The following is a 27,278-nucleotide window of genomic DNA, read 5'->3' as shown; positions in this document are numbered from 1 at the left end:
TGGCTCCCCTCTCCGTCTACCTATCCTCCCCAGGCTCCCCTCTCCGTCTACCTATCCTCCCCAGGCTCCCCTCTCATCTACCTATCCTCCCCAGGCTCCCGTCTCCGTCTACCTATCCTCCCCAGGCTCCCCTCTCCATCTACCTATCCTCCCCTGGTTCCCCTCTCCGTCTACCTATCCTCCCCAGGCTCCCCTCTCCGTCTACCTATCCTCCCCAGGCTCCCCTCTCCGTCTACCTATCCTCCCCTGGTTCCCCTCTCCGTCTACCTATCCTCCCCAGGCTCCCCTCTCCGTCTACCTATCCTCCCCAGGCTCCCCTCTCCGTCTACCTATCCTCCCCAGGCTCCCCTCTCCGTCTACCTATCCTACCCAGGCTCCCCTCTCCGTCTACCTATCCTCCCCAGGCTCCCCTCTCCGTCTACCTATCCTACCCAGGCTCCCCTCTCCGTCTACCTATCCTACCCAGGCTCCCCTCTCCGTCTACCTATCCTCCCCAGGCTCCCCTCTCCATCTACCTATCCTCCCCAGGCTCCCCTCTCCATCTACCTATCCTCCCCAGGCTCCCCTCTCCATCTACCTATCCTCCCCAGGCTCCCCTCTCCATCTACCTATCCTCCCCAGGCTCCCCTCTCCATCTACCTATCCTCCCCAGGCTCCCCTCTCCGTCTGCATTGCTCCGTGTCTCTGGATGCCTTTCAGATGTTTCATCCTGGATGTCATCTCGCCACCTCAAAACTTAACATTTCCAAAACAAAATTAAGTAATCACTGCCAAGGTGTCATCCTTGACTCTGAACTGTGTTTTGTTCCCCACATTTAATCTGTCTCAAAATCATGTTACATGCATCTAAAATTCATATCCAAAATACACCCACACCTTACACAAGACACTGCAAATACACTAATCCATGCACTCATCATCTCCCGCATTGAATATTGCAGTAGTCTTCATAAACTCTCCTACCCAATAACATCCCTACTGTACAGTCTACACATATCCGCACATATTTTTCCGTTCTTCACTTTCCCATCCTCCTGACCCCAGGCCAACATTGCTGGGTGACCATATCATACAGCCCACCAAGAACCTTTGCAATCTGGTGGAACATTATACAACAGAGAAAACCTATCCTTATCAAAGTCTATTTCCCTATAGATTGTAAAGGCCCCCATACACTGTGCGATTTGGGCCCGATTTCACCCGTGGATCGGGCCAAATCGTATGTGCAGACCCGACCCGATGTGCGGTCCTATGTGCATCGGGTCGGGAGGTTGGATTTGGTAAATCTTATGTGCAGCCTGGAGGCGGGCAGGGGACGCGGCGTATGGGAAGCAGGGAGCTGAGCGGGCTGATGCAAGGAGCCGGGCAGGAGAGGCGGTGGACTCACTGACCTGGGCGCTGGGCAGGGGAGGCAGTGGTCCGGGCGGTGGACGCAGCGATGGGTACCAGAGACCCTGTAGCGTGGTGGAAGAAGGACAGCAGCGGGCGCACACAGAATTGAATGGACAGTCAGTGAGTAAACTGCCTCTGCGTCCCCTGCCTGGCTCTTCGCTTGCAGCCCCCCCCCACCGGGAGTTGTCAGTAGATTAGGTCCGAGTTGGCCTAAAGTATGGGGGCCCTAAGACTGCAAGCAGGGCCTCCCTACCACTATGTCTTTTATCACCCAGTTTTATCACTGTGTCCAATTGCTGAAAACCACAAAGAGAATTGCTGTTCCCAAAAGTTGCAATGGTTCATGAATAAACCCTAAACGCATAGCATCCAAAGACGGGCACTGATTTCAAAGGCCGTGATTTTATGTTGGCACAACGTGACCATTTTAATACCCTCTTATTAATTCTACGGCAAATTCTAGACGATAAAACAACAGAGTCCGTTGAAGACTTATTTGAACAATGGACTTCTACATTTACTATGTACCAGACCATGCTGTGCTTGCACAGGTTGTGTTTAAAGACAAATAGATTAGATCATGAGGAAAGCAGATTTAGAGGCCAGATAATGGGCAGTAAACAGCGTCAGTGTTCCCAGTGCTGACAGATCCCCGATTACCTACATTAGCCAGAGCGAGGGGGGGGCGGCATATATGAAGAACGACGCATGTCATGTGACTTGTGGAGTCTAGTCATAGGATACAGGCATTTAGTAACTGAGAAAAGGACAGTGGCTCGGGACTATGTAAGGCGTCCGCATAGCCTGGCGTATCATTTCAAACATCTTGGCATGTGTTCTCAGGCATTCTGCTGTTTATACAGGTGTAAATATTTAACAAGGATAAAAATCTAATGGCCTGGTGCTGTCTGTATAAGCAGTGGAACGATCTGCCCTCGGTTTCCCTGGGAAAGAAGGAAGGTAGGGCTGTCTTTTAGATATGACCTGCCGTACACCTAGAAAAGCACACTGGCATGTTTACGAATGCAAAAATAAAATGTACAAGAATAGGGCTGATTAAATCAGTGGTACCCCAACCATGCTGCGACAACAAAGGCGCTACGTTCTATCACGGCATGACATGGATGAAAAATAGTTTCAGAAGTATAATTATGATTTATTTATTATTATTTATTAACAGTTTCTTATATAGCGCACACATATTACGCAGCGCTTTACAGAGAATATTTGAACATTCACATCAGTCCCTGCCCCAGTGGAGCTTACAATCTATATTCCCTACCACATGTACATGCACACACAGACATTCAAGGGTTAATTTTGTTGGAAGCCAATTAACCTATCTGTATATTTTTGGATTGTGGGAGGAAACCGGAGTACCCGGAGTAAACCCACGCAAGCACGGGGAGAATATACAAACTCCGCACAGTTAGAGCCATGGTGGGGATCGAACCCATGACCTCAGCGCTGTGAGGCAGTAATGCTAACCATTACACCATCCGTGCTCATTTATGAAAATATATTTCAAACCACAGGTGAATATACTACGAGGCTGGATTAAACAGTAATGCCTCCATGGCTAGAAGTTTGTTTTATTTGTGGACATAACTCAGTTTATCCTCTACGTAATGTACTATTAACTTTTCAACGTAATCCACATCCCTTTCCACGCACCGTAAAATAGAACATACATTGCATAACCACAAGAAAACGACACAAGGAAACACAACTCTCATGCAGAGTGGATTTTAGCAAATGGACAAAACCCTGCTGCACTGCAGGTGGGGCAGATGTAACAAGTGCAGAGTGAGTTAGATTTGGGTGGGGTGTGTTCAAACAGAAATCTAAATTGCAGTGTAAGAATAATGCAGCCAGTATTTATCCTGCACAGAAACAAAGTCACCCCCCCCCCCCCCCCCCCCCCCAAATTTAGATCTCTCTGCACGTTACATCTGCCCCACCTGCGGTGCAGCATGGTTTTGCACATTTTGAAAACAAATTTGTCATGCAATCCGGTCTGAATTAGACCCGGTATCCACATTTTTCATTAAATTGATACTTGTCAGTGAGTGAATAAATATGAAAGTCTTTACTGAAGTCAATTTTTTTATGTAGTTTTAATTCCTCTCCCGGGTCCAAACTACTTTTCCACTATCTTCAGTACCTTGCTAAGTCCCAACCAACTACTTTTCCTCTGCCTTTATCAGATTGCTCCTTTCCTTCCATTACCTTGCTAAGTCCCGCCCACTACTGTGCCTCTGCTTTCATCAGCTTGCTCCTTTCCATCCACTACCTTGCTAAGTCCCGCCCACTACTGTGCCTCTGCTTTCAATAGCTTGCTCCCTTCCTTCTACTACCTTGCTAAGTCCTGCCCACTACTGTTCCTCTTTCTTCATTAGCTTGCTCCTTTCCATCCACTACCTTGTTAAGTCCCGCCCACTACCTTTATCAGCTTTCTCCTTTTCTTACACTACCTTGCTAAGTCCCACCCACTACCGTTCCTCTACCTTCATCAACTTGCTAACTCCAGCAAACTACCTTTCGACTACCTTCATCAACTTACTGCTTCCCGTCTACTACTATTGCCCCATATTGTGTTTCATATCGATAACTGTTTTAGTGTGTTTGCTCTTTGCTCTACACGTGACAAATGGTGACTATTTAGCCATGCCATACTGTTAGCATTGGGTTTTTTTTTCACCTCAATTGCTAACTCAATTTAATCTTCATCAAGACGGTCATGGGTTAAATTGCCAACATGGCAGTAATTGGGTGGGGTTTGGAATCTTCGGTAGGTGGACTCATGCATCGCACGGTTCTTGGGTGACAGGCCAGAGGCAGACAGTACTATAGGAAAGAGATGAAAGTCATACCTTAACTTCAAAGATCGTAACGTCTAATCCACTGATATTGGTTTTCTCAGGTAAGTACTGTTCGGGATTGAAGTAAGGTATGTGACGGTAGAAAACTAGTCTATGGAACAAACAGCAAAATATCATAATATGAGATTGCACAGATGTACAACATTAAGTTAAGGCCTGTTGAACAGAGACTGCAATGTATTGCTTTGTAACACAGCTGCACAATACTCATTAGGTTAGATATAGGGGGGTAGTCAATCCCACCGCTATTTCCGACGGGGGAAATAGCGGCGGGCGCCTATTCAATGCTATCTTGTCTGGCAGCATAGAAGAGGCAGTTCGACAGATCCGGCCTGTCTTTAAATGCTGTCGGGCCCATGTTATCGCTAAAGGCCGTGAATTGTCGCGACAATCCATGGCCGTTTACACGGACACGCCCCCTTTTCACCAATCGCCAAGCGGGACATTGAATTCCACCTGAGGATATGCTGTAGAGCAAAACGAAAACGGGCCAGGGTCACGGCTGTTGGGACGGATCGTCGTGACCCGGGATTGAATGCCCCCCATAGTCTGAGTGTTGTGGTGGTCTGAGAAATCCACTTCTGGTCTATAAAGCACGCACCATTCTACCTGCTGGAGAACTGAGCCACGATTCTCATTCTGCAAAACAATAACCACCAATCGCCTTGGCTGGTGATGAGGATTCCCCGGCTATTACAATACAATGGATGTATTAATAGAACAGCTAGATATATTTGGTCAAAATAGAGACATCAGATCTTCCGCTAGGTGTTATACATCTGCCAGCAGATGCAGTGGACTGACTTTTCATGATCCCACGCGTCACGGGGGTGAGAATTATCCAAGGTTTCAATGTAGTGTTATCTTTATGCGTATATATATATATATATCCACAGTCACTGTCTCTGACATATGATGAGAGTACGGGCCGGATTCTTATTCACTGGCAAGGCTGATGGTCCTGGAGTGGAGCGATTTATTTGCTACTGCACGTGCATGAGATTCCCTATGATGCATTCTTGAAGTAATTCTATATACATTGGCCCTTATTCAGATCTGATCGCAGCACAAATTTGTTCTCCAAATGGGAAAAACCATGTGCACCGCAGGTGGGGCAGATGTAACACGTATAGAGAGAGTTAGATTTGTGCGAGTTATTTGTTTCTGTGCAGGGTAAATACTGGCTGCATTATTTTTACACTGCAATTTAGATTACAGTTTTAACACACCCAAATGTAACTCTCCCTGCACATGTTACATCTGCCCCACCTGCAGTGAACATGGTTTTGCCTATCTTGAGAACAAATTTGGGTACTTGTTTCCTAGCAGGGTGCCCAGATTTCCTACGTATGCTAGCGTAGTGAAATCGCATCGCATGGGCCATTTTAGTGCCGTGCGATACGATTTTTTAATGTAATTTATTCACTGCTGTGTTGGCCCCGGGGGATCGCGTCGCATCTCCCGCAAAATCGCATGCAATTTTATAGGGTGCGATGCCATTATCTATGCAGTTGTATGACAACTAACACCGCAGGGAATAAATTACATGAAAAATGGCTCATGCGATGCTATTTCCCTACGCAGAATCGCCCACTAAGCAATTTGCTTCGTGGACGCCCTGCTAGGAAACAAGTACCCAAATTATAGTCACCCATGGGTGATTTCATACCCCCACTATCCAACTACGCATGGAGTTAATCTTATATAGTGTGGCGAGCGCAGCGAGCCCCGCGAGGGCACGCAGAATAAATATAAAGTAATCTGCGTCCGCTCGCCACGCTTCGGGCTCGGTGGCTCGCTGCGTTCACCACACTATATAAAATCAACTCCATGCGTAGTTGGATAGTGGGGGTATGAAATCGGAATCGGGACATCTGTCAGAATGAACTTAGGTCTACAGTCATTAGGTCGACCCCACTAGGTCGACTGGCAGGAAGGTCGACCTGACTTAAGGTCGACAGGGGCCAAGGTCGACATGACTTAAGGTCGAATTTGCATAAAGGTCGACATGAGGAAGGTCGACTGGTCATAAGGTCGACATGGGGTTTTCACTGTTTTTTGATCCGAATGTCGACACAGTCGACATGGACACAGTTGGCAATGAGAATCGGACGCTTGCGATGCTTCGGGCACGGTGCCTCGCTGAGCTCGGCACACTATTTTATTCTCCCACCGCGCCCTAGTGGATGGTAGGGCATGAAATACCGCCTGTCGGCACATGTCGGCTCAAAAAACAGTGAAAAACCCATGTCGACCTTATGACCAGTCGACCTTCCTCATGTCGACCTTTATGCAAATTCGACCTTAAGTCATTCGACCTTAAGTCATGTCGACCTTGGCCCATGTCGACCTTAAGTCAGGTCGACCTTCCTGCCAGTCGACCTAGTGGGGTCGACCTAATGACTGTAGACCTAAGTTCATTCTAATAGATGACCGCATCCCATGAAATCACCCATGGGTGACTATAGAATTAAAAATCGGGTCTTTACAATGAAAAATCGCATCGCATCACATGCCTTAAGTAGTGGCATGCAATGAAAAAATCGGGTGCCCAGATAATACATAAGTACCTTTAGAGTATTACAGAAGTTATTCATTCAATCATCTCTAATTACTTTAATTTGCAGAAGCCGTTCTGTAAAGCCTCAGGCATGCGTACCAAGGGTCTGATAAAGATTTCGGGCATGCTGCAAGGGATCTATAATGTCACCAGTGAAAGTTACATTGTGGAAATGTTGACATTGTAAATTTCAACAGGTGCATAATGTCAACATGTGAAATGATGACATTCTCAGAATGCCGACAGGCTGCTTGGGGAGCTTAGGGCTATGCTTTGGGAGGGGTGGATAGGGTAGATGGCAGGGAAACGTTTATAGTGAAGCTATGGGAGGGGTGGTTAGGGCAAGGCTGCGGGAGAGGAGGTTATGGCTATGCTGTGGGAGAGGAGGTTAGGGCTAGGCTGCGGGAGAGGAGGTTATGGCTATGCTGTGGGAGGGGTGGTTATGGCTATGCTGTGGGAGGGGTGGTTAGGGCTAGGCTGTGGAAGAGGAGGTTATGGCTAGGCTGTGGGAGAGGAGGTTAGGGCTAGGCTGTGGGAGAGGAGGTTAGGGCTAGGCTGTGGGAGAGGAGGTTATGGCTAGGCTGTGGGAGAGGAGGTTATGGCTAGGCTGTGGGAGAGGAGGTTATGGCTAGGCTGTGGGAGAGGAGGTTATGGCTAGGCTGTGGGAGAGGAGGTTATGGCTAGGCTGTGGGAGAGGAGGTTATGGCTAGGCTGTGGGAGAGGAGGTTATGGCTAGGCTGTGGTTAGGGTTCTAGGGGGAGGGTTAGGGGTTTGCGTTACTCCGCAGCTGTTGCTTGATCAGTCGCTACCATCAGCTGAACGCAGGACCTAATGAAATCAGATTTAATTCTCACCTTAACAAGTCAGAGAGTGTGATTGAAGCTCTGACCCATAGTAATGAGAGATGGCAGAACGCAAGAGTCATTGGCATGGTCATTTTCGAGACAATATTCTTTTGCTTCTCTTGCCTGTAGTATCTTCCGTCTACAGACCCAGAGTGGGCGGAACAGCTACTATCTGTGCATAAAGAATAGGTTATGAAATCCATTTATTCATATCAGCGATTTCTATGCTTTATAGTGTGGAGAGGGCATTGCTGTTCCTGTAGGTAACTAAAGACACTATGGTGACAATATATTTTGTTGCAATGCCTCCTGATGTAGTAAAGTAGGCACCTCATAACTGACAATACAGGGCTGGACAAGACCAGATTTGCCAGGCAGCAGATACGCCGGGCAAAGTGGTGGCTGGCATTACTGGCAACAGCCGGGCAGAGCGGTGGACAACCCACCAGGCTCCGGCTGCATCAGAGCAGGTCCGCGGCACTGCTGTTTCAAAACTCGAGGCGGCTCGCGAGCCAATTGGCGCTCGTAGTTGAGCAGCCAATCAGGAACTGCATTGGTAGCTCCTGATCGGTTGTCGGGCCGTGAGCTCCGATTGGCTCGCAAGCCGCCTCCATTTTGAAATAGCCATGCCACGGGCCTGATCTGATACAGCCGGTCCTCCGCTCTGCCCAGCTGTTGCCGGTACCATGCATGGTAACAGTGGGGGAGGATGTGTATAACCCCGTGGCAATGAGCATGCTACCCCCTGACATAGGAGCATGAAACCCCTGGCATCAAGCATGTAGGTAAGCAGCACTTTTGTGGCATAATATGTAATAGGCATTATGGCATGTGGTATTATATGTAATGAGCATTATATGTATTGGGCATTACAGTAAGTGGTATGGGCATTAAAATATTTGGTATAACGTGTAATGGGTATTACAGCATGTGATATAACGTGTAATGGGTATTACGGCGTGTGGCATAATGTGTAATGTAATGTAATGTTTGGAGGGAGGTGTTTGCGGATCTACGGCACAGTACATGGATCTGATCACCCTGAGGGGTTTTTCGCTTGTTGTTATCTACTACATGTGAGTGTATTAAATAAATAATTTATATTTTAAAAGACATTTTTGCACTATATATTTTTCATTGAGTCCCTAGGGAAACTTTATGGGGAAGATCCTATTGGATTGAACAGAAAGACCTATTGATATGCGCATTAATTCCAATGGAATGTGAGTGAACTGAATAACAATAAATCTATCTCTTATTCAGACGTTGCTGCACTGTGGTCTTCTTGTTTTGAGTTTCTTTTAGATCTAAGAGACTGCAATAGAGAAATATTGACTTATATTTACTGTGTAAGTGATGCATTCATTTTTTCTGTGTTAAACTCGCCAGTGGATTTACAAAAAAAATCTTTGTTTCGGTCATAATGTGTAATGGGCATTACAGTGTGTGGCATAACGTGTAATTGGGCATTATGGCATGTGGTATAATACAGTATGTAATGCGTGTGTGACATGTGTAATAGGTATTGGAATGTACATTTTTGGCGCGTGCCTTCGGCGCGCACAATCCCTATTTTTTAGCTTGTCTGGCTCCTACACTTTCATGCTCGATCCTAGATTTAAAAAAAAAATTATTGAGCCCTGAGAGAGTACATCCTACTAGAAATAGTTTTAATGAAAGTGTCCAAGTACCTCCGGAGGGCTATTAATCTATATAAACCAACAGACGTACCTGATGCCGTTGTGTATTGCTGGGAGGAAGAGACACCACAGTTGTTATCAGACATCGTTTCTCCTTCAGTTTCTGAAGCTTGGGTAAAGTCCTGCTCACTGTCCAGTTCGGAAGAGGCCAAACTGCTCCCTGACAACTGTCACACAGTCCGAAGGGGTCAGTAGCGGATGGGGTCATGTTTACAATTAAAAAAAAAACTGATATTCAGCTACACATACCTTTTGCGTTAGCAGGCTCTTGGACGTTGGTCTTTCGCAGTAAGCTTGTTTAGACCGCTGAAGGTACCGCCTCCAGAGATTACACATCACGTGATCCTGTTGTACAGAAATAACACACTAACTCATTGGTCCCCACACTTTTTTGAATCAAGGTGTTCAAGAGAATCATTTATTTGGTTCACGGCACCTCTAGGCCAAAAGTTTCGTACGAAGAAATTTAGAGAAAAATGTAATTCTTAGGTTCAAGTATGTGGTGATGGACAAGATCCATTAACATATTTTATGATTGGCAGCCATAAGCAGTGGTTTTGCCTGTTATGATGGCCATAAATAATTTGAATTGGTTCTAGACCACCAATCCAAGGCGCCGCTGCAGCACGCAGTTTGGGTACCGTTGCATTTAATGGATTCTACAGCATCCTGAGAAATGCTCTCTGCTTGATTTATGTCAATCACATGGTTTGCGAGGACCCTCTCTTTCATATTTTTGGACCACTCCCATCCCAATCTTAGTTCTATCCTAACCATTCCTAGTAGGGTAGGGCACTAGCTATGTTAATTTTTTATTTTTTTTGCTTTATTTATTAAAGAATAAAATACACTAAATGTTAGTAGGCACAAAGCACTGAGCAATGGTGATAGGTCAGGCTCGAGATTTTGAGAACTAGAAAGATTAGATTAACAGTGGACAATACCCAATAGTAGTGACGCTAATAACACAAAGCTATAATGGAAGTAAAAGAGCAAATAAAAAAACATCTATGGCAACATCTGCTGTCTAGAGATAAAACAGAGGAACCGTGATCCATCCATGAAAGATAATGTTAGGTGTAGGTGGGCGTGTGGCAAGGAGGGGTAAATTGGTAAGGGAAGAGAGGATATACCAGGAAGTACTCAGAGGTATGGGTTAATAAATTAGTGTCACCCGCTATAAGGGCCCTTACCTTGGATATCTGTTTAAGCCTCACTCACAAGTGCAGCCTGCAGGCTTATCAGTTACTAACCAGGGCTAACAGAGCCTGCCCCAAGACGCAAATTTGTGTAAAATAAAGCATAGTATAAAGTAGCACAATCTGAGGTAAAAAAAGCAAAGGACAGGTGCAATATGACCCACGCCACGCATCGTTCTAATTAATCTGTGAATGCCAATTCCTTTGCCACCAATCCTAAATACCTAGTACGCTGTAAGCAAAGAGTGGAGCAAGTGTGCAGTTTGTGTAAAAATGAAAGAGGCAGGTTCGATACCAGTGACCTGCACCATAATCGCGATGGATTTATTTGCGACTTTGGGTCTAATTCAGACAAGCAATTTTATTTTGTCTAATGGGCAAAACCATGTGCAGATTTGGGTGAGTTATTTTGTTTCTGTGCAGGGTAAATACTGTCTGCTTTATTTTTACACAGCAATTTAGATTTCAGTTTGAACACACCCCACCCAAATCTAACTCTCCCTGCACATATTACATCTGCCCCACCTGCAGTGCATATGGTTTTGTCCATTGGAGTAAAAAAGGGCTTTGCGGTCCAGTCTGAATTAGACACTTTTTCGACAACAAAATAATAATCCCAGGTACCTAATATACTATGGGGGAATCCAAGTTCTGGCAATGAATTCAGCAAGCCTGAATCTTGCAGCGGCAGCACTTTACAGCAGGCCAATCGGGTAGCGAGCACTTTTAAGCAAATTTAGGATTCAACCAGGTGGGTAAGAAATGCAGTGCTGTCGCCACTCTGCGGCAGCGGCAACAGCAATTCCACTCTTCATCTAGAATTGAATTGCACCCTATATGCAAACTAAGATGCAAAACTAAGGGAAACGCAGAAAAATTGAGGATAGGAGCGGTGCAAGAGAATCCGTCTTGCACCACACATCCCAAAAAGTAAGTGTCTGAGGGCACAATTGTAATCCTTTCTAAAACTGGGGATGACCAATCATACACTCTGTGATGCCCTTCGCAATACCGAAAGCCTCTGTCTAGGACATTTTTTGGCCAAGATATATTGCGGAGTGCTATATTGCAGGAATTTAAGGACATAGAGGAAGGAAGAAGTAACAATTAAAACTTCATAGTTGGACAACTGTTCATAATTAAAATTAATTTAGAAATTACCTTAATTTGGGGGTCCACTCCCAAAGCTTGGAGGGCTTCAGCTTGCCGGAGCAGTATTAGCTGGAAGCCTTCACAAACGTACCACTCCCAGCTGAATGTTTCTGTACAGAGGAAAATAGAACACAATAAATCAAAAATGTCCAATGAATTTCAATAGCTCCTGTCCAACTGCATGCTGGGTTGTGCTGGCAGGGGCAATAAAATGGACAAACTCTGTTATTCAGATGCCCCTTACAAATCAGTCCCTAGAAGTCCAAACAGGCCAGGGTCAAAAACTCATTCCCAACGCTTAAAATCTGGACCGTCAAGGCTCCTTATGGACTTAGTTTAGGAACCACTGGTCTAAAGCAGGCATGCCCAAACTGTGGCCCGCCAGTTGTTGCGAAACTACACATTCCAGCATGCCTTGCCACAGTTTTAGCATTCCCTAATAGCCTAAAGAAATGTCAGACGTGCTTCAAGTTCAGAACAGAAGACTTCCTGTAATAACAACATAATTAAGCTGCTTCAGAGCATCATTAACTTGTTCAGAACATTACAAATTGTAAGCCACGAGTTGCTATACCCATTCAATATCCATGTGGATAGTGAAACTCATAGCCCAGGGGCCCCATGTTCTGAACTTCAGCTACCAGAGCCTAAACAAAACAAGAGGTGGGATGTTCTAACATCCGTAGCCCTCTAACGCCCCCTTCGCCGGGTACCGCATTGTTAATAATGGCATATGCTCAAACATTAACGCAAGGGACAGCTCTTGTGATAAGAGCGGTCCCTTGCGATGCGGCCATGATGCTGGACTTCCGGGTCTGGGACCCGGGAGTCCGTCTGTGCCTAGCGCCGAAGCCGGCCGCAGGGCATGCTGGGAGGGATCCGTTACGAATCTCTCACACAGCGCTGCGGTAAGAAGCCCATAGGCTCCTGCAGGGAATCGCCAGCTTTGCTGGCGATTCCCTCCTCAGCGCTGACACTGCGGAGGGGCAACAGAGAATACAGAAATGCGGTAAATGCCCAGATAACGGGGTTTTTACAGCATTTCTGGTTTAGAGCATCCTGCCCAGGGTCCGAAATGAAGACAAAAAAAAACAAAACCAAAGCATTACAGAATGGAAACGAGAAACCAGTAAATGACTAAAAACACTGAACAGAAGTTACAGAGGCAGCACGCAACAGGCCATTACAGGGGGTGGGGCTTAATGACATGATTTCTGTCTGTTAGCCCCACCCCTTCACACGGTCGCCGCTTTTGAACCAATTTTTGTCCTTACCCTTCTCGTGAAGAATTGGGAAGTTGCTGGATTGCCACACACCGGGCTGCAGGGGACTAGCCTAAAAATCAGATGTCTCCCACAGCTTCTGGTAGGGTAGGCATGTATGAAACACACACGCACCAAAAAATCTAAACCTTGAAAAAGTACTCCCATTTAAAAACAAAAAGGTAAAGATTCTCTGAGTTCCTCCAACCCACAGCACAGCTCCAGAAACATTGCTTAATAATCATATTTGTATATGTAACAAATCTGTGTATGTAACATTGCTCTAGGACAGCATTTCCAGAGGCCAGGGAAGGAGTGCAACATGCATGGGGTGTGGATCGTTTGGTCTACAACTACTGGGTCGACACCACTAGGTCGACACCACAAGGTCGACACCACTAGATCGACATGCAGCAATGTCGACATGGGTTAAGGGTGGACATGGGTCAAGATCGGCGTGGAACTAGGTCGACACAGGCATTAGGTCGACACACATCCCCTCGCATCGCTCGCTATGCTTCGATCACGGTGCTTCGCTACGCTCGACACACTGTTTTATTCTCCCACCACGCCCTGGTGGATGGTAGGGCATGAAATACCGCCTGTCGGCACATGTCGGGTCAAAAAAACAGTGAAGAACCCCATGTCGACCTAATTTCATGTTGACCTAGACCCATGTCGACCTAATGACCGTATCCCCATGCACGAGGGAGCACACACAAAATAATCATCAGCAAAGGGCTGATTAGCACAAGACAAGCACAGAGGTCAAAGGCACAAACCTTTCACAAGTATGGTGAATCATCACTAAAAATATAGTTAGCACATAAAATAGAACACAAGACTCAGAAACTAAACACATAAATAACATACAAATGTCTGGTCCTTTCTGCAACAGCTCTGGGCATGCGAGATGTTCACACAATGTCGGGGTGTATTTAAAAAATAATACAAACTGGAATCCAATTGGGTTTCACGACTGATAGAAAAGGTAACAATGCAGAAGATGTCTCGCAGAACTAAAATGCAGGTAAGTTCATCTAAAGCAAATGGGGAACCCCCCTGGGAAATGCCTGGGAATAGCTGCTCTACAACAGAAATAACCAATAGATGGCACTCAAGAGTTTTTACATATAATTTTCCAGCAAACTACAGTGTACAAACTCAATTATATTCTTCCACAATGATCAAGCAGCCAATTGTGTATTTAAGTGCAGCTAAATGAAGAGATAACAGCATTTGGTTTCTTTGTAATTGTAACGTGTGCTCAAAAAACAAATGGTCTGTGCAGTGGCGTAAGTCCGTCCATGTCGCCCAGAGGCAAGATATAAGTTGGGGCCCCCCATAGATAGCTAGAGAGATGGAGAATGAGAGATAGGAGGGGAAAGAAAGAGAGCGATAGAGAAAGAGAGACAATCATGTCAGAGAGAAAGAAAGAAGGTCATTGAGAGAGGGGAGCATCAGGCAAAGCGAGGAAATGAAAGGGGAGAGTGAGATAGTATCAGGGATAGAGAGAAGGGGGTGAGAGGATTTAGGGTAAGAGAGGGGCTAAGAGGGGAAGTCAGGCAGAGAGAGGGGGTTAGGCAGAGAGAGAGAGAGAGAGAGAGGGGGGGGGTCAGGTAAATAGATGGGTGAGTGTGAGGTCAAGCAGAGAGAGGGATGGGGTGAGAGGGGGGTCAGACAAAAAGAGGGATGGGGTGAGAGGGGGGTCAGACAAAAAGAGGGATGAGGTGAGAGGGGGGTCAGACAAAAAGAGGGATGAGGTGAGAGGGGGGGTCAGACAAAAAGAGGGATGAGGTGAGAGGGGGTCAGACAAAGAGAGGGATGAGGTAAGAGGGGGGTGTGTCAGGCAGAGAGAGGGATGAGGTGAGAGGGGGGTCAGGCAGAGGGATGAGGTGAGAGGGGGGTCAGACAGAGAGAGAGGAATGAGGTGAGGGGGGGGGGGGGTCAGGCAGGGAGAGATAAAAGAGAGAATGGTGGTAACCAGTCGGGTGCTGCTACAGCCCAGATGCAGGCATTTAAAGCTAGAGGGGGAGATGGGCGACTGCACCATATATTCTGGGCTGCGCACACAAAGGGGCCACCTGGGTGTAAGGTGACAGCTCCTTCCTTGGACTCGCTGAGCTGCTGCTGGGGCTTCTCCTGATAGTGGTTCTTGTTTCTGGGTTAGGCCTCCACTGCTTGTAGGAATTTAGATTTTGGCTGCGGGCCCGGCTGAGCGGGGGGAGGCCTCGGCAGGGCCTGCACAGAGGATGCAGCCTGGCCCTTTCCTGCGGGCTGTCGCAGATGAGCTGCTGGGGAGAGAGCGGAGGGGGCCGGTGGCTGGGATATATGCAAAGTTTGGACACCTGTCGGGGAAAGGCGCGGTGGGGATGCTTCTCCCCGGGTGGGAGTCTGGGCTGACATTCACTGCGTGGGGCTGGGCCTGGCCGCTCCATGATGCTGGGAGCTTGTATGCTGCGCTCAGGGACGGATCTATACTTTTCTCTCTGTATCCGTCCCTGAGTGGCACCCGCTGCTGACTGTCTCCGACCCGACTCCCGGCTCCTCGTCACTGTGTTGGCTGGCTCTCCTGTGCTCAGAACGCTGTCACTCAGTGAGTACAGCGGCAGCCAACCATGGAGGGAGGACTTGGGGGGAGGGGGAGCGCCGATGCATACAGTGGTAATGGAGCCAGTGCCCAATTTAAGGCTGGCTCCCGGCGGCAGATGACTCCATTGCCTCCGGGAGTTCCACCACTGAGTCTGTATAAACTGCGCACTAAGTGGGTGATTGATTTAGGCCAGGCATGGGGAACCTTCGGCCCCCAGCTGCTGTTGAACTACACTTTTCAGCATGCACTGCTACAGTTTTTCTATTTGGCCATGCTAAAACTGTTTCAGGGCATGCTGGGATGTGTAGTTCAACAACAGCTGGAGGGCTGAAGGTTGCCCAATCCCGATTTAGGTGCACGAGATGATGAAGAGTGGGATTATATTATCAGTTTGCCTAGGTAAGCCATTGCATATGCTGGGTTCCAGCAGATTCAATTGTATGGACTACATAGAGTTTACTGGACCCCATGAAAATGACTATGGATTGGAGGTCTACAGGGACGCTGACAGGTGGGTGCTGTGGATACAGCTGTCCCGCGCCCTGGCCTCTGAAAGAGCCTGGGCAGCTCATTTTGAACACAGTAACCCTCCGCTGTGTGCTGCCTGTACTGCGCTCAGCCCTCAGCAGGTCCCCATTCACATGCTTCTTCAATGCAGGACGCCAGCAGCCAATTGAAATGCTGCACCGGCTTTTGAGCCAATCAGAGCAGCTGCTGATACACAAGCTCTGATTGGCTCACCAGCCGGTGCTGTATTTTAATTGGCCGCTGGCATCCTGCATTGAAGAAGCATGTGATTCGGGACATGCTGAGTTGTGTGGTGAGTGAAGGGAGGGGGGAGATGGGTGGATTGGTCTGGAAATCAGTCCCGGGCACCAAAATTCCTAGTGGCAGCCCTAGAGGTCTATCATCAGATGCCCCAAATGCGCGGTGGTTCCCCTGGTGCCCACTGAGATGCCCACACGTGCACTTATACTCTAGGCGAAATGTAATAGGGTGCGATTTTTTTCGTAAGAAAAAAATCGCACCAAATCGCACCTTTAAAAATCGCATTTTTTTGCCGCGAATTCGCATATGTAATGAGATGCGAATTTGCGGCAAAAAAGTGCGACATGGTGCGATTTCGGGCGCTTTTTTAGTCCTGAAAATGTGCGATTTTCAGTCCTGAAAATCGGCACATTTTCAGTACAGTGCGCTGTGTTGTTTAAAAAAAAAAAGAAAATAAACGGCGTGCGGTCCCCCCCCTAAGCATAACCAGCCCCGGGCTCAAAAAGCCGGTGCTGGTATAATAAAATCAAAGGAACAATCAAGTTGGGGTTCCCTGGATTTTATAAAACCAGCACCAGGCTCAAGGTCCGGCGCTGGTTCCCAAAATACGGGGGACAAAATGACTAGGGGTCCCCCGTATTTTAAGAACCAGCACCAGACCCAACCAGCCAGCAGGGTAATGCCACAGCCGGGGGACACTTATTATATAAGGTCCCGCGGCCAAAGCATTAACCCCCTGGCTGGTCAGCATGGGCAGGGGTCCTGGGGAAGTGGGGACCCCCCCAAAGAAGGGGTCCCCCCCCCCTCCAGGACTTACCAGCCCATGCTGAAAGTCCGGGGCTGTCCCCGATGCCCCTGGGCGGTGGGCATCGGGCTGATGTAAAGTGTAAAAAAAAGAATATAAACTATTGTTTTCTACTGTAGAACTATGAGTCCCAGCAAGCCTACCCCGCATGCTGGGACTTGGAGAACCACAAGTCCCAGCATGCGGGGCATTAAAGGGCCCGCTGGGTCTTGTAGTTCTACAGTACAAAAAATAGTTAAATAAAACACACTGACACCCTGAAAAATAAAAGTTTAATACACACATAACACACACACTGATACTTACCTACCTTGAGCCCGTAGGTCGGTCCCTGGATCCTGGGTCCGGGCTCCAGGGCAGAAGAGTCCGGTTCCGGGGCCTTGGTCCTGGACCCCGTAACTGGGGCATTGACTAAGGCTCATTATTATACTGTGTTAATTGTTCTCTGATAGCTGTAATCAATATGTTCTCTAAGTTTCTATTTGGGAAACGCAATCATCATTGTCCATTGTTTGTTTTGTGTAAAAAAATAAAAAAAAATACTTGAGTGAGTCCCCGGCGCAGTATTGGGGTCCATTATAAATGCTGCCCAACAACTCTCGTTGCCGTTTCCTGTAAATGCAGAAGATAAATAATGGCCATGGCTCACCATTTTTTTGTTTCTTTAATCCTCTGGAAATGGACTGTATCTTCGCATTGTTAACGAAAACCTCTAGATCCTCAACTTCTTTGGTTTTCTGCACCAACACAAAACAAATGCATTGACATTAGGACAATGGTGCCAGTTCAGTAACAAGATATGTTAGACTATCGCTCTGAAAACTTGTATTTACTGAGGTGACGTTATCACAGTGATTACTCCGTTATAGAGACTGTACATCAGGGGTGGCCAAACCGGTCCTCGAGATCTACCAATGGTCCATATTTTCCAAATCCCCTAGCTGGTGCACACAACAAGGTGTGGAAGCCGCCGAGAGGTATAAGGCGGAGAAACGCGTAATTGAGCCAGTCTTTTACTCTGTTGTGAGAGGCATCACAGTCACCTTGTTGTGTGACGCATCACAGCTATCCCTGAGCGTATTTGGACTCCTGAATGTGACAAGAACTGCGGTATTCATGCAAGGCTTAGAGCAGCGGTGGGAAACCTGCGGCCCGCAGGCCGTATAGGCCCCCGCAGCCGGTCTTTGTGGCCCGCCCACCCTCCCGGCAGCTGCGAAGGGAAGTCAAGTACAGGGGAAATCTTGTGAGAGTTACCGACCTCTCGCGAGATTCCCCCCCGGCGAGTCTCAAACTGCGGCAGCCGCCGGAGTGTGGGACGGCTGCCGCAGGCAATTTGTACGTTTTTTTTCTTTTAAATGGCCCCCGAGCCATTTTCAACCAATGGAAATGGCCCTTGGCCCCTAAAGGTCCCCCACCCTTGGCTTAGAGATTGCTTCTCCGAACCCCCTGCAAGCCACTTAAACCTCACCATGAGAGGAGATTAAAATCGTGAAGTGGCCAAAGAATCGAGCAGGTGATATACAAAATAAATGGTCTGTTGCCCACCGCTATATTTGATTGCTCAATTAATGGAGTGACTGTCAGGATAATATACCATTGACTATACAGAGGAGCCTTTATTTCATATAAGCTATACTTCCATGCCTCAAACCATTTAGCCTCATAAGCTTCATATATTGAATTTAAATCATCAAAAATCCATCAAAAAATTGTGGAATTATGCGATTTACTTTTAATTAAGCGGCATACAACTAGGTGATATATAAATTGCTTTTCCTGTGTTTTTTTTTTTTTAACCGGTTATTAATTATTTTTTTAGAAATTTGGTACTTGTTTCCTAGCACCGCGCCCCCGAATTTGATCGAAGTGCATCTTACGCAATCGCATCGCATGCAATATAGCGGCATGCGATTTTTAATGGTACAAGCACCCTAATGGGTGCTTACAATGTTAAATGCACCCCCATTGTCGACGACACCCCCACTATCAACGGCAACCCGAAGCGTGGCGAGCGCAACGAGCCCGCGAGGGGCGGCGGTGCGCGTCCTCCGACCTTTTCATACCCCCACTATCCACGTCGGCGTGGAGTTGATATTAGATAGTGTGGTGAGCGCAGCGAACCACCGAGCCCGAAGCGTGGCGAGCGGTCACGGATTACTTTACATGTATTCCGCGTCCCCTCGCCACGCTTAGGGCTCATATTCCGCGTCCGCTCGCCACACTATCTAGAATCAACTCCACGCCGATGTGGATAGTGGGGGTATGAAAAGGTCGGAGGACGCGTACTGCCACTGCTCGCCACGCTTCGGGTTGGCGTTGATAGTGGGGGTGTCGTTGACAATGGGGGTGCATTTAACATTAAAAATCGCATCACATGCCATTTGCTATGCGATATTTCATTGTACAAGCACTCCTGTTAATTTAACGGGAATATCGCATCGCATACCACTAAATGCGGTATGCGATGGGCGCCGTGCTAGGAAACAAGTACCAGAAATTTTTTATTGTTGTATGTAATATTGTATGTGTATCTGAATTAATTCATTATATAGAATCATGTCTAAATCAGAAAGTAAAATACCATCTTTTATGAAATAAGTCATGAAATTGTTTTATTAATTATTTGACCAGACAGCGCTCTCTGAGAAGAGTTATTCACAAAGTTCGTGAGACCCGAGTGAATTAACTCTTTAATAGAGTACAAATTTTTTCTAAGAAGGTACAATCGCTTCTTTTTGAGAGCAGCAGTCTGGACAAAGATTGGAAAATCCACTTGACCAATACTAGAAGGGACCAGCGCCGATAATCATATTTTGGGTTGTGTTTTGCTCTTTATAACTCAAAGCAGTTTCGGAGAAATACAAAGCAAACCTCTGACTACGACGATAGCATATTTATCCGGCATAGATAAGATCATGGAACACATGCATATAGTAAGAGTGTTAAGCGTACATACCTCTATGACGGTGTGGCAGGATTTACAGTAGAACCTGCCTTCGTCACTGACACCCCAGGTAACTGCAGAACATTGGGGACACGGCTCCTTATAATTCCTCTAGTAAAGACAGGGAGAACGTAAGTAACATATAACCTCATATGGCAGAAAGCACAGTTCATATAACCCATGTACCCTAGGATGCCCTTGTGCAAACGCAGAATCTCATGTACATTCTGTGCTATCCACACAGAGGCAGGTTCCACAATGCAACCTAGGCCTACATGAATCTGTCTGAAGGGGACAAGGGGCCTGATTCAGCTTTACTCCGTCTCCTGCAAATTCTCTGCGGCGACCAATGCTCGGGTCTGTGCATGCGTGTAAGCGAATATATGCATGCGCAGACCAGATGTGCGAACACCTATCCCAGTTGCCGAGTTGTTAGCACACTGTGGGGCGGGAAGTGGGCGGGGAACATTTCCAGGGCGTGCCCACAAAAATGGTGGGTGTGCCCAGAAAAAAAAGCTGGGTGTCCTCATAGGAATGCAGACGGACCCCCAATGGGGAGGGGGTCATTTCCCAGGCAAGTAAATGTCAGTCATTTCCGAGGCAAGTAAATGTTAGTCTAGATTGAGGTCTATTTGTGAAAAATAAATCGATCATCGGCCACCATCGAATGTTTTTTCGCCCATACGCCCACATGCTAATTTATGTATAGGCTTACAAATCCATTCGTAGGCCGGCACGAGCATTCGGTCACCGAAGGGGGGGGGGGGGGTCAGGCGTTTTTTCCTCTGGTGGGCGGCATTTACCAGCTTGCTAGCGAATGGGTCTGAATCAGGCCCAAAGTGACAAAAGACAAGTAGCACTGGTGCCATAAATATCACTAGGGGGAGAGGAAAGGGGGCCCTGTCTGACAGCTTTCACACCAAGGGGAAGATGATATTTTGTAATATGGTCCTCTATCATCCCTCTATTAGTAAGCCGCATTACCACATGACCGCCAATGTTTAGAAAAAACGTTAGTGAATAGACTTCCAATTTGCCAGGCACAGAGCTGCATTCTCTGGCCATCCGCTAATAAGGTCTTCCTCTTATTCTGGTTGGCAGAACATCATCCATCCACATCATAACATTTTAATACATAGAGAAAGTATAATAAAGAGATGCTTGATCTGCAGTCCTTCAATTAGACGTAAGTACAAGCTGGAATTAAACGTAAAATGCAGTTGATAGAGCAATGTAATAAAAGGTCAGGGGCAATGTAAGGGTTCCGTTTGGAACTTCTATTATGATAATATCAGAAATGTTTTTGGTTTTGTCAGTAAAAGGTTTCCGAGCAGTCACAAAGCTCTGCCAAAAGCAACAAAAAGGAATAAACTCGTAAAACTGATGTGATAGTACACACAGAGTGAGATACTAATCTGGGAGCGTAAGGTCACATTCCAAAAAAACAGCACAAGAAACGACTATAATAAGACCTATGAATACAAGACTTGCGGCGGAGATTTATCAAGGGTTGGAGAGAGATAGATGAAGAGGGATAAAGTCCAATAAACTTCTGTCATTTTTATAACTCAGGGGCAGATGTAGAAGTGATAAAGTGGAAGCTCCTAACTGTCATCGTGCAAGCCCTGCCTATAACTAGACAGTAAGGAGCTGATTTGGCTGGAGCGTTATCACCTTCCAGTTTATCACTTCACTGTGCTTAATACATCTGCCCCAGCATTAAGGTGCCCGTACCCCAGCAGCGTAGTTGGGCAATCCCCTAACAGCTGAATCGGGGGACTGGGATATTAAACATATAAAAATACCACCCTCTCTGGGACAGGCCTGGCCAACCTGTGGCTCTCCGGATGTTGTTAAACTACAAATCCCATCATGCCTTGCCACAGTTTTGCTATAATGGAGTGTTAAAACTGTGGCAAGGCATGCTGGGATATGTAGTTTTACAACATTCTAAAGAGCCAAAGGTTGGTCTGCAATGCTCTGGGACTTTTTAACATGCTTTTTCCCAAGTCCAGCAATGGATTGCTGGCTGCTGATTGGCTGAACTGCAATGCCGGCGGGTCAAGGTATCGCGACTGCTGGTGTATGGTCCGTTAGAAAATTTGCTCTATGCCCGATATGTCGGACGTTCAATTGTAGAGCCTACAAATCGTGGGCACGGTGGCGGGTGCACACCCCGGTAAATCTGTGACTAATGTTGTTCACAGACATATTGCATTAGCCCTACAGCACTGCTAATGGCAGATATTACCTGTAGATGTGTGTATCACGCTGCAGAGGCTGCTGATGACTAATAATGCAAATGTGCGGGTGCATGTGAGGTATATACTCAGGAGAGCAGGTGAGGAACCCCTATGGAGAGATCGATCAGTGGAGGTGTGGACGGGGGAAATGTGAAGAAAAGATTTTGTGAGTTAAGTGGTTAATATAACTCTCTGTTGCTAGCTGCTATTTCTGAAGAAGTCCTGTAAAAGTAGAAAATATATTTTATATAGTTAACAAAAAAAAGAGTTATGTTTTGTGTGAGTTGTGCGAATTCACAAGCCGGGCGATAATCAAATGACAGTGCATGCGTACGGTAACAATACCCAGGTTGCGACAGAAGAATTAATTTACAACCTGGCTGCTACTTGACTGACAGGAAGCAGCCACTGCTGGGCTGCAACCCAACGTTTTCTAGGTGTTCGTGAAAAAAAATCCAGGCGTGCCCTGGCGTTTTAGGGGTGTGAGACGTCAGTGCCGGGCTGGATCAGCCTGTCTCTGTCGCAAAACTGTGGACGGGTCAAAGTTCTGCACACTTCAACTGACTGGAAAAATAATTTGATGCCGAGTGGTTTGCAAATCAGTTTGCACAGAGAGGCCGATCAGTGATCAATTTGCAGACTTGCCAGGGGCGGGATTTCACTCTGTCTGGGCGGATCTCTCATTTCTCTTTCAAACACAAAAAGAAGTGTGGATATTATTTGTGATAGGGGGTCTGGTTAATGGGATACAAGCTTCTTATTAGGTACAGATGAGGGATAGGACACCAAGCGCTGAAATCAGACTTATGCCCCTTTCCCACTGCAGCCTTAAAACGGTATTTTGCCAATTTTTGAGGGCAAAATACCGTTTAAGGCTGCAGTGGGAAAGCGCCAGAGTTGAAATACCGTTTAAAGTTAAACGGTATTTCAACCCGTTTTCAGAGCAGGGTTTTACACGGTAATCTACCGTTTAAGAGGCAATGGGAATGCATCTTAAACGGTAGAGATGATGGCTGATTTTTTCAGCCATCATCTCCGTGTGTGTACGCTGCCGGGCTGAAAGATTAACCACTTTCAGCCCGGCGGTACGCCCCACTGCCACACCCCGCCCTCCTGTTATACTCACTTGTCCACGCTGCCTAGCTGTGTCCGGCTGGCTGCTGCTGCGGCTGGATTCCGTTAGCGACGCTGGCCGGGTCCGGCCACATGCCCCGCCTCCCTCCGTCCTGCTCCACACGGAGCAGCACTGGCCACCAATGTTTTATTTTGTAAGCCAGTAATATATAGATTGCTGGCATATGCCAGCAATCTATATATTTCTGGAACCACTGGGCACCAATGAGAATCGTAAGCCAGTAATATATAGATTGCTGGCACATGCCAGCAATCTATATATTTCTGGAACCACTGGGCACCAATGAGAATCCTAAGCCAGTAATATATAGATTGCTGGCACATGCCAGCAATCTATTTATTACAGGCACCACTGGGCACCAATGATTTAGTTATTAGGCAGTAATATATACATAGCTGGCACTGGCCAGCAATGTATATTTTACTGTCCACCATGGGTTAAATTGAGCCGACACATAGCACAAATGTTGACGGCTGCGGGATTTGTACGCACCACTGGCCCCTCCCCCACCTTTTATTATGTGAAAACAACTGTGGGTGTGCACCTTTTTATCCCTGAAAAGCCCATTAAAGTTTTTGTGTTGTAAAAACGTTTTGAAGAGCTAAAACGTTTTACCTGCAATGGGAATGGTACTTAAATGGCATTTAAAACTGTAATCTGCTGCAGTGGGAATGCTAAATACCGTTTAAGATTACCTGTAACTTAAAACGGGTCTGCAGTGGGAAAGCAGCATTAACTTCATCCCAATTACCCCAGACAAGTTGGAAGTTTGATGCCCCTCCTTAAAAAAAAAAAAAGGAAATCAAATATTGTGTGTGTCTACCTGGTTCTGGTTGATACGTGAACAGGCAAAATGTCGGCATTGTCAAAAGATCGACATGCACTAGGTTAGTATTGACAAAAGGTTTATATAAGCAATAGGTTGACAAGTCAATGGTCGAAAGGGGTTTTTCATGATTTTTTTTCTTTCTTAGTACTTTTTACACTAACTGGGTGTCAATGTTGATGGATTTCGACACAGACATAAAAAAAAAAAGTGAAAACTCATGTCGTCCTTCCACCAACTGCATGTCGATCATTCATGGTTGACCTAGGCGCTCTAGACCCCGTAAACCACACAGGTGTGGACCGGGGCCCACAGTGAATTGGCAGGGCTCAGCTATGCTTTGCAAGAGTGGCTGGTGATTCAAGGTCACACTCTCAAGCATTCAGAATCAGAGTTTACCAGCGGGTCCCATCTCACAGTCCGGTGGAAGGGGTGAACCGCATCTTGCTGCAACACAAGCTGAGTGATGCCTGCCAATGAGTGGAGCCATCCTGTTCCCCATTGCAGATGTAAGCAGGGCTCAGGTGATAGACTAATAACTATACAGAGCTCCATTGAAAAAGCAGAGCTCACATTTGGATCCTGCTGTGCATGCAGGTCGGTGCCCTTAAGGGCTTGGAGCCCATAGGCAGGAGACTCCATTGCCTTAGCACTAGGAGGTGACATAAAAGCACGTGCTATTGCTCCGTGTGTGCGTGTACAGAACGTGTAAACATGACAATAGCCAGTGGCTGTGAGTGAGACAGTGAGTGGCAGATGCAGCAGCAGGCAAACACGTGAGTGTGAGGCGCGTCTTGCTGACGTCATCAATACACACCGTGTCTTCCTCCTCCATCCTTCATCACCCGGTACACCGTATACTCCGATAAAGCGCGAGTTAACACCAGATGAAGCGATAAACAAGATGGGGAAGCTGGTCAGGGTCAGGCTGGTCGGTTTCCTTCATCACATACACACACGTGCTAGCGTCACTTCCGCCCGGTCTCGTTTGAGCATCAGTGACGCTGGAGGAGACACGTGTCACGTGATCCGACGTCATGTGAATTGCTCCCCTCTTGCTAGTAGTGCTCGCTGCAATCAAAGGCGCCTCAAGCAAAGCGTATAGAGAAATGACAGCTCTGCTTCGTCTCCTTGGTTGGTGGTTTTCCTAAATCAGAATAGGTTTTCTCTCATAGCTGTAAATCAACATATAAATGGCTTGGAAATAAATGCCTGTAGTTGAAAGATATATCTTTCAAAGATTTTGGCAAGTTTTTTGGGTCTAAAAAACAGAACCAGAGAAGACCCTGGACATCAAACTCTGCATGGGGGGTGTCTTGTCCCGGGGGATGTCTGTGATAGTTTTCACCAGAGACATGGGGAAGTGGAGATTACAGCCTTCCCGTGTGTTCCGGACCGTTCCGGTTTTTGCCACATGCCGGGACCACACAGGCTGCCGTCACCACTTGGAAGGGGTCCTTTCTGGCTCTGGTTTTTACTCATAACCAAAGTTTTTTTTTTAAACTAAAGTTGTGTATGGGCCTTAACGGTCATCCTGGTTTTGCTCAACTGTACAATTTTTTGGACCAATTTTTTTGGAAAAACATTTCCCTTGAACCCAGTGTCCTGGATGAAAGATGTTGAAGAAAGATCTAGCTACAGTTTATAGGCTCTTTTTGAAATACACTGCTCAAAAAAATAAAGGGAACACTAACATAACACATCCTAGATCTGAATGAATGAAATATGCTTATTAAATAATTTGTTCTTTACATAATTGAATGTGCTGACAACAAAATACACAAAAATCAATGAAAATCAAATTGATTAACTCATGGAGGTCTGGATTTGGAGTCACACTCAAAATTAAAGTGGAAAAACACACTACAGGCTGATCCAACTTTGATGTAATGTCCTTAAAACAAGTCACAATGAGGCTCAGTAGTGTGTGTGGCCTCCATGTGCCTGTATGACCTCCCTACAACGCATGGGCATGCTCCTGATGAGGTGGAGGATGGTCTCCTGAGGGATCTCCTCCCAGACCTGGACTAAAGCATCTGCCAACTCCTGGACAGTCTGTGGTGCAACATGGCGTTGGTGGATGGAGCGAGACATGATGTCCCAGATGTGCTCAATTGGATTCAGGTCTGGGGAATGGGTGGGTCAGTCCATAGCATCAATGCCTTCATCTTGCAGGAACTGCTGACACACTCCAGCCACATGAGGTCTAGCATTGTCTTGCATTAGGAGGACCCCAGGGCCAACCCCACCAGCATATGGTCTCACAAGGGGTCTGAGGATCTCATCTCGGTACCTAATGGCAGTCAGCAGGGGCGAATTTGGTGGTCAGGCCGCCCCTAGGCACAATTTTGGTACTGCAGGGAGAATAGTTCCTTGCTGCTTGCACGGAACAGAAAGTAACACTAGTAGGTAACTTTGTGTGGACGGGCTCCGGACTTACAGGCTGTCAGCAAGGCAGGCATACTGTCTGTATGCTCTGCACGGAGGGAGGGACGGGACAGGACTGTGGCTTCATGCTGCCAGCGCTGCTGCCCAAAAGAGGGACAGGTACGGCAGCAGCCGACAGCCATGCTGAGGGGATGCAGAGAGGCTAGAGAGCTCCTCCCTGCACTGAGGAGTGGCCGCTCTGTAAAAGTCAGTTTCAGTCAGACTGACAAACTGAGTGGCAGCAGGTGCCCGGCGGCTGCCGCCCTTGACAGGTGCCGCCCCTAGGCCCGTGCCTCAAATCCGGCCCTGGCAGTCAGGCTACCGCTGACGAGCACATGGAGGGCTGTGCAGCCCTCAAAGAAATGCCACCCCACACCATTACTGCCAAACCGGTTATGCTGGAGGATGTTGCAGGCAGCAGAACTTTCTCCTTGGTGTCTCCAGACTCTGGGGTAGATTTATTATAGCGGCGTTAAAAGTGCCGCTATTTGTGGGCATTATGTGTGTCAGCGGTGCTACTACTGTAGGCATTATGTGTGTAAGGG

At 47.0% G+C, this 27,278-nt stretch overlaps 1 protein-coding gene across 1 annotated transcript in view; it reads right to left on the bottom strand.

The window, feature by feature from the left end:
- The window catches only part of TAF1B (TATA-box binding protein associated factor, RNA polymerase I subunit B), a 78,481-nt gene extending 53,163 nt beyond the window's left edge, over positions 1-25,318 (bottom strand). Inside the window, exons 1-8 of the mRNA XM_083178537.1 lie at positions 25,124-25,318; positions 20,115-20,213; positions 17,808-17,895; positions 11,740-11,840; positions 9,629-9,724; positions 9,411-9,546; positions 7,689-7,851; positions 4,266-4,365 (exon numbers count right to left, since the gene is read on the bottom strand). Of these exons, the coding sequence (XP_083034663.1) occupies positions 4,266-4,365; positions 7,689-7,851; positions 9,411-9,546; positions 9,629-9,724; positions 11,740-11,840; positions 17,808-17,895; positions 20,115-20,213; positions 25,124-25,141 (801 nt within the window). The 5' untranslated portion in view covers positions 25,142-25,318. The remainder of the gene's footprint in view (positions 1-4,265; positions 4,366-7,688; positions 7,852-9,410; positions 9,547-9,628; positions 9,725-11,739; positions 11,841-17,807; positions 17,896-20,114; positions 20,214-25,123) is intronic.
- Between the last annotated feature and the right edge of the window lie 1,960 nt (positions 25,319-27,278).

Source organism: Crinia signifera, chromosome 3, assembly GCF_055691185.1.
Source record: "Crinia signifera chromosome 3, ASM5569118v1, whole genome shotgun sequence".
Taxonomy (NCBI): domain Eukaryota; kingdom Metazoa; phylum Chordata; class Amphibia; order Anura; family Myobatrachidae; genus Crinia; species Crinia signifera.
The sequence above is the reverse complement of the archived record's forward strand: the minus strand, read 5'-3'. Positions and strand labels throughout refer to the sequence as shown.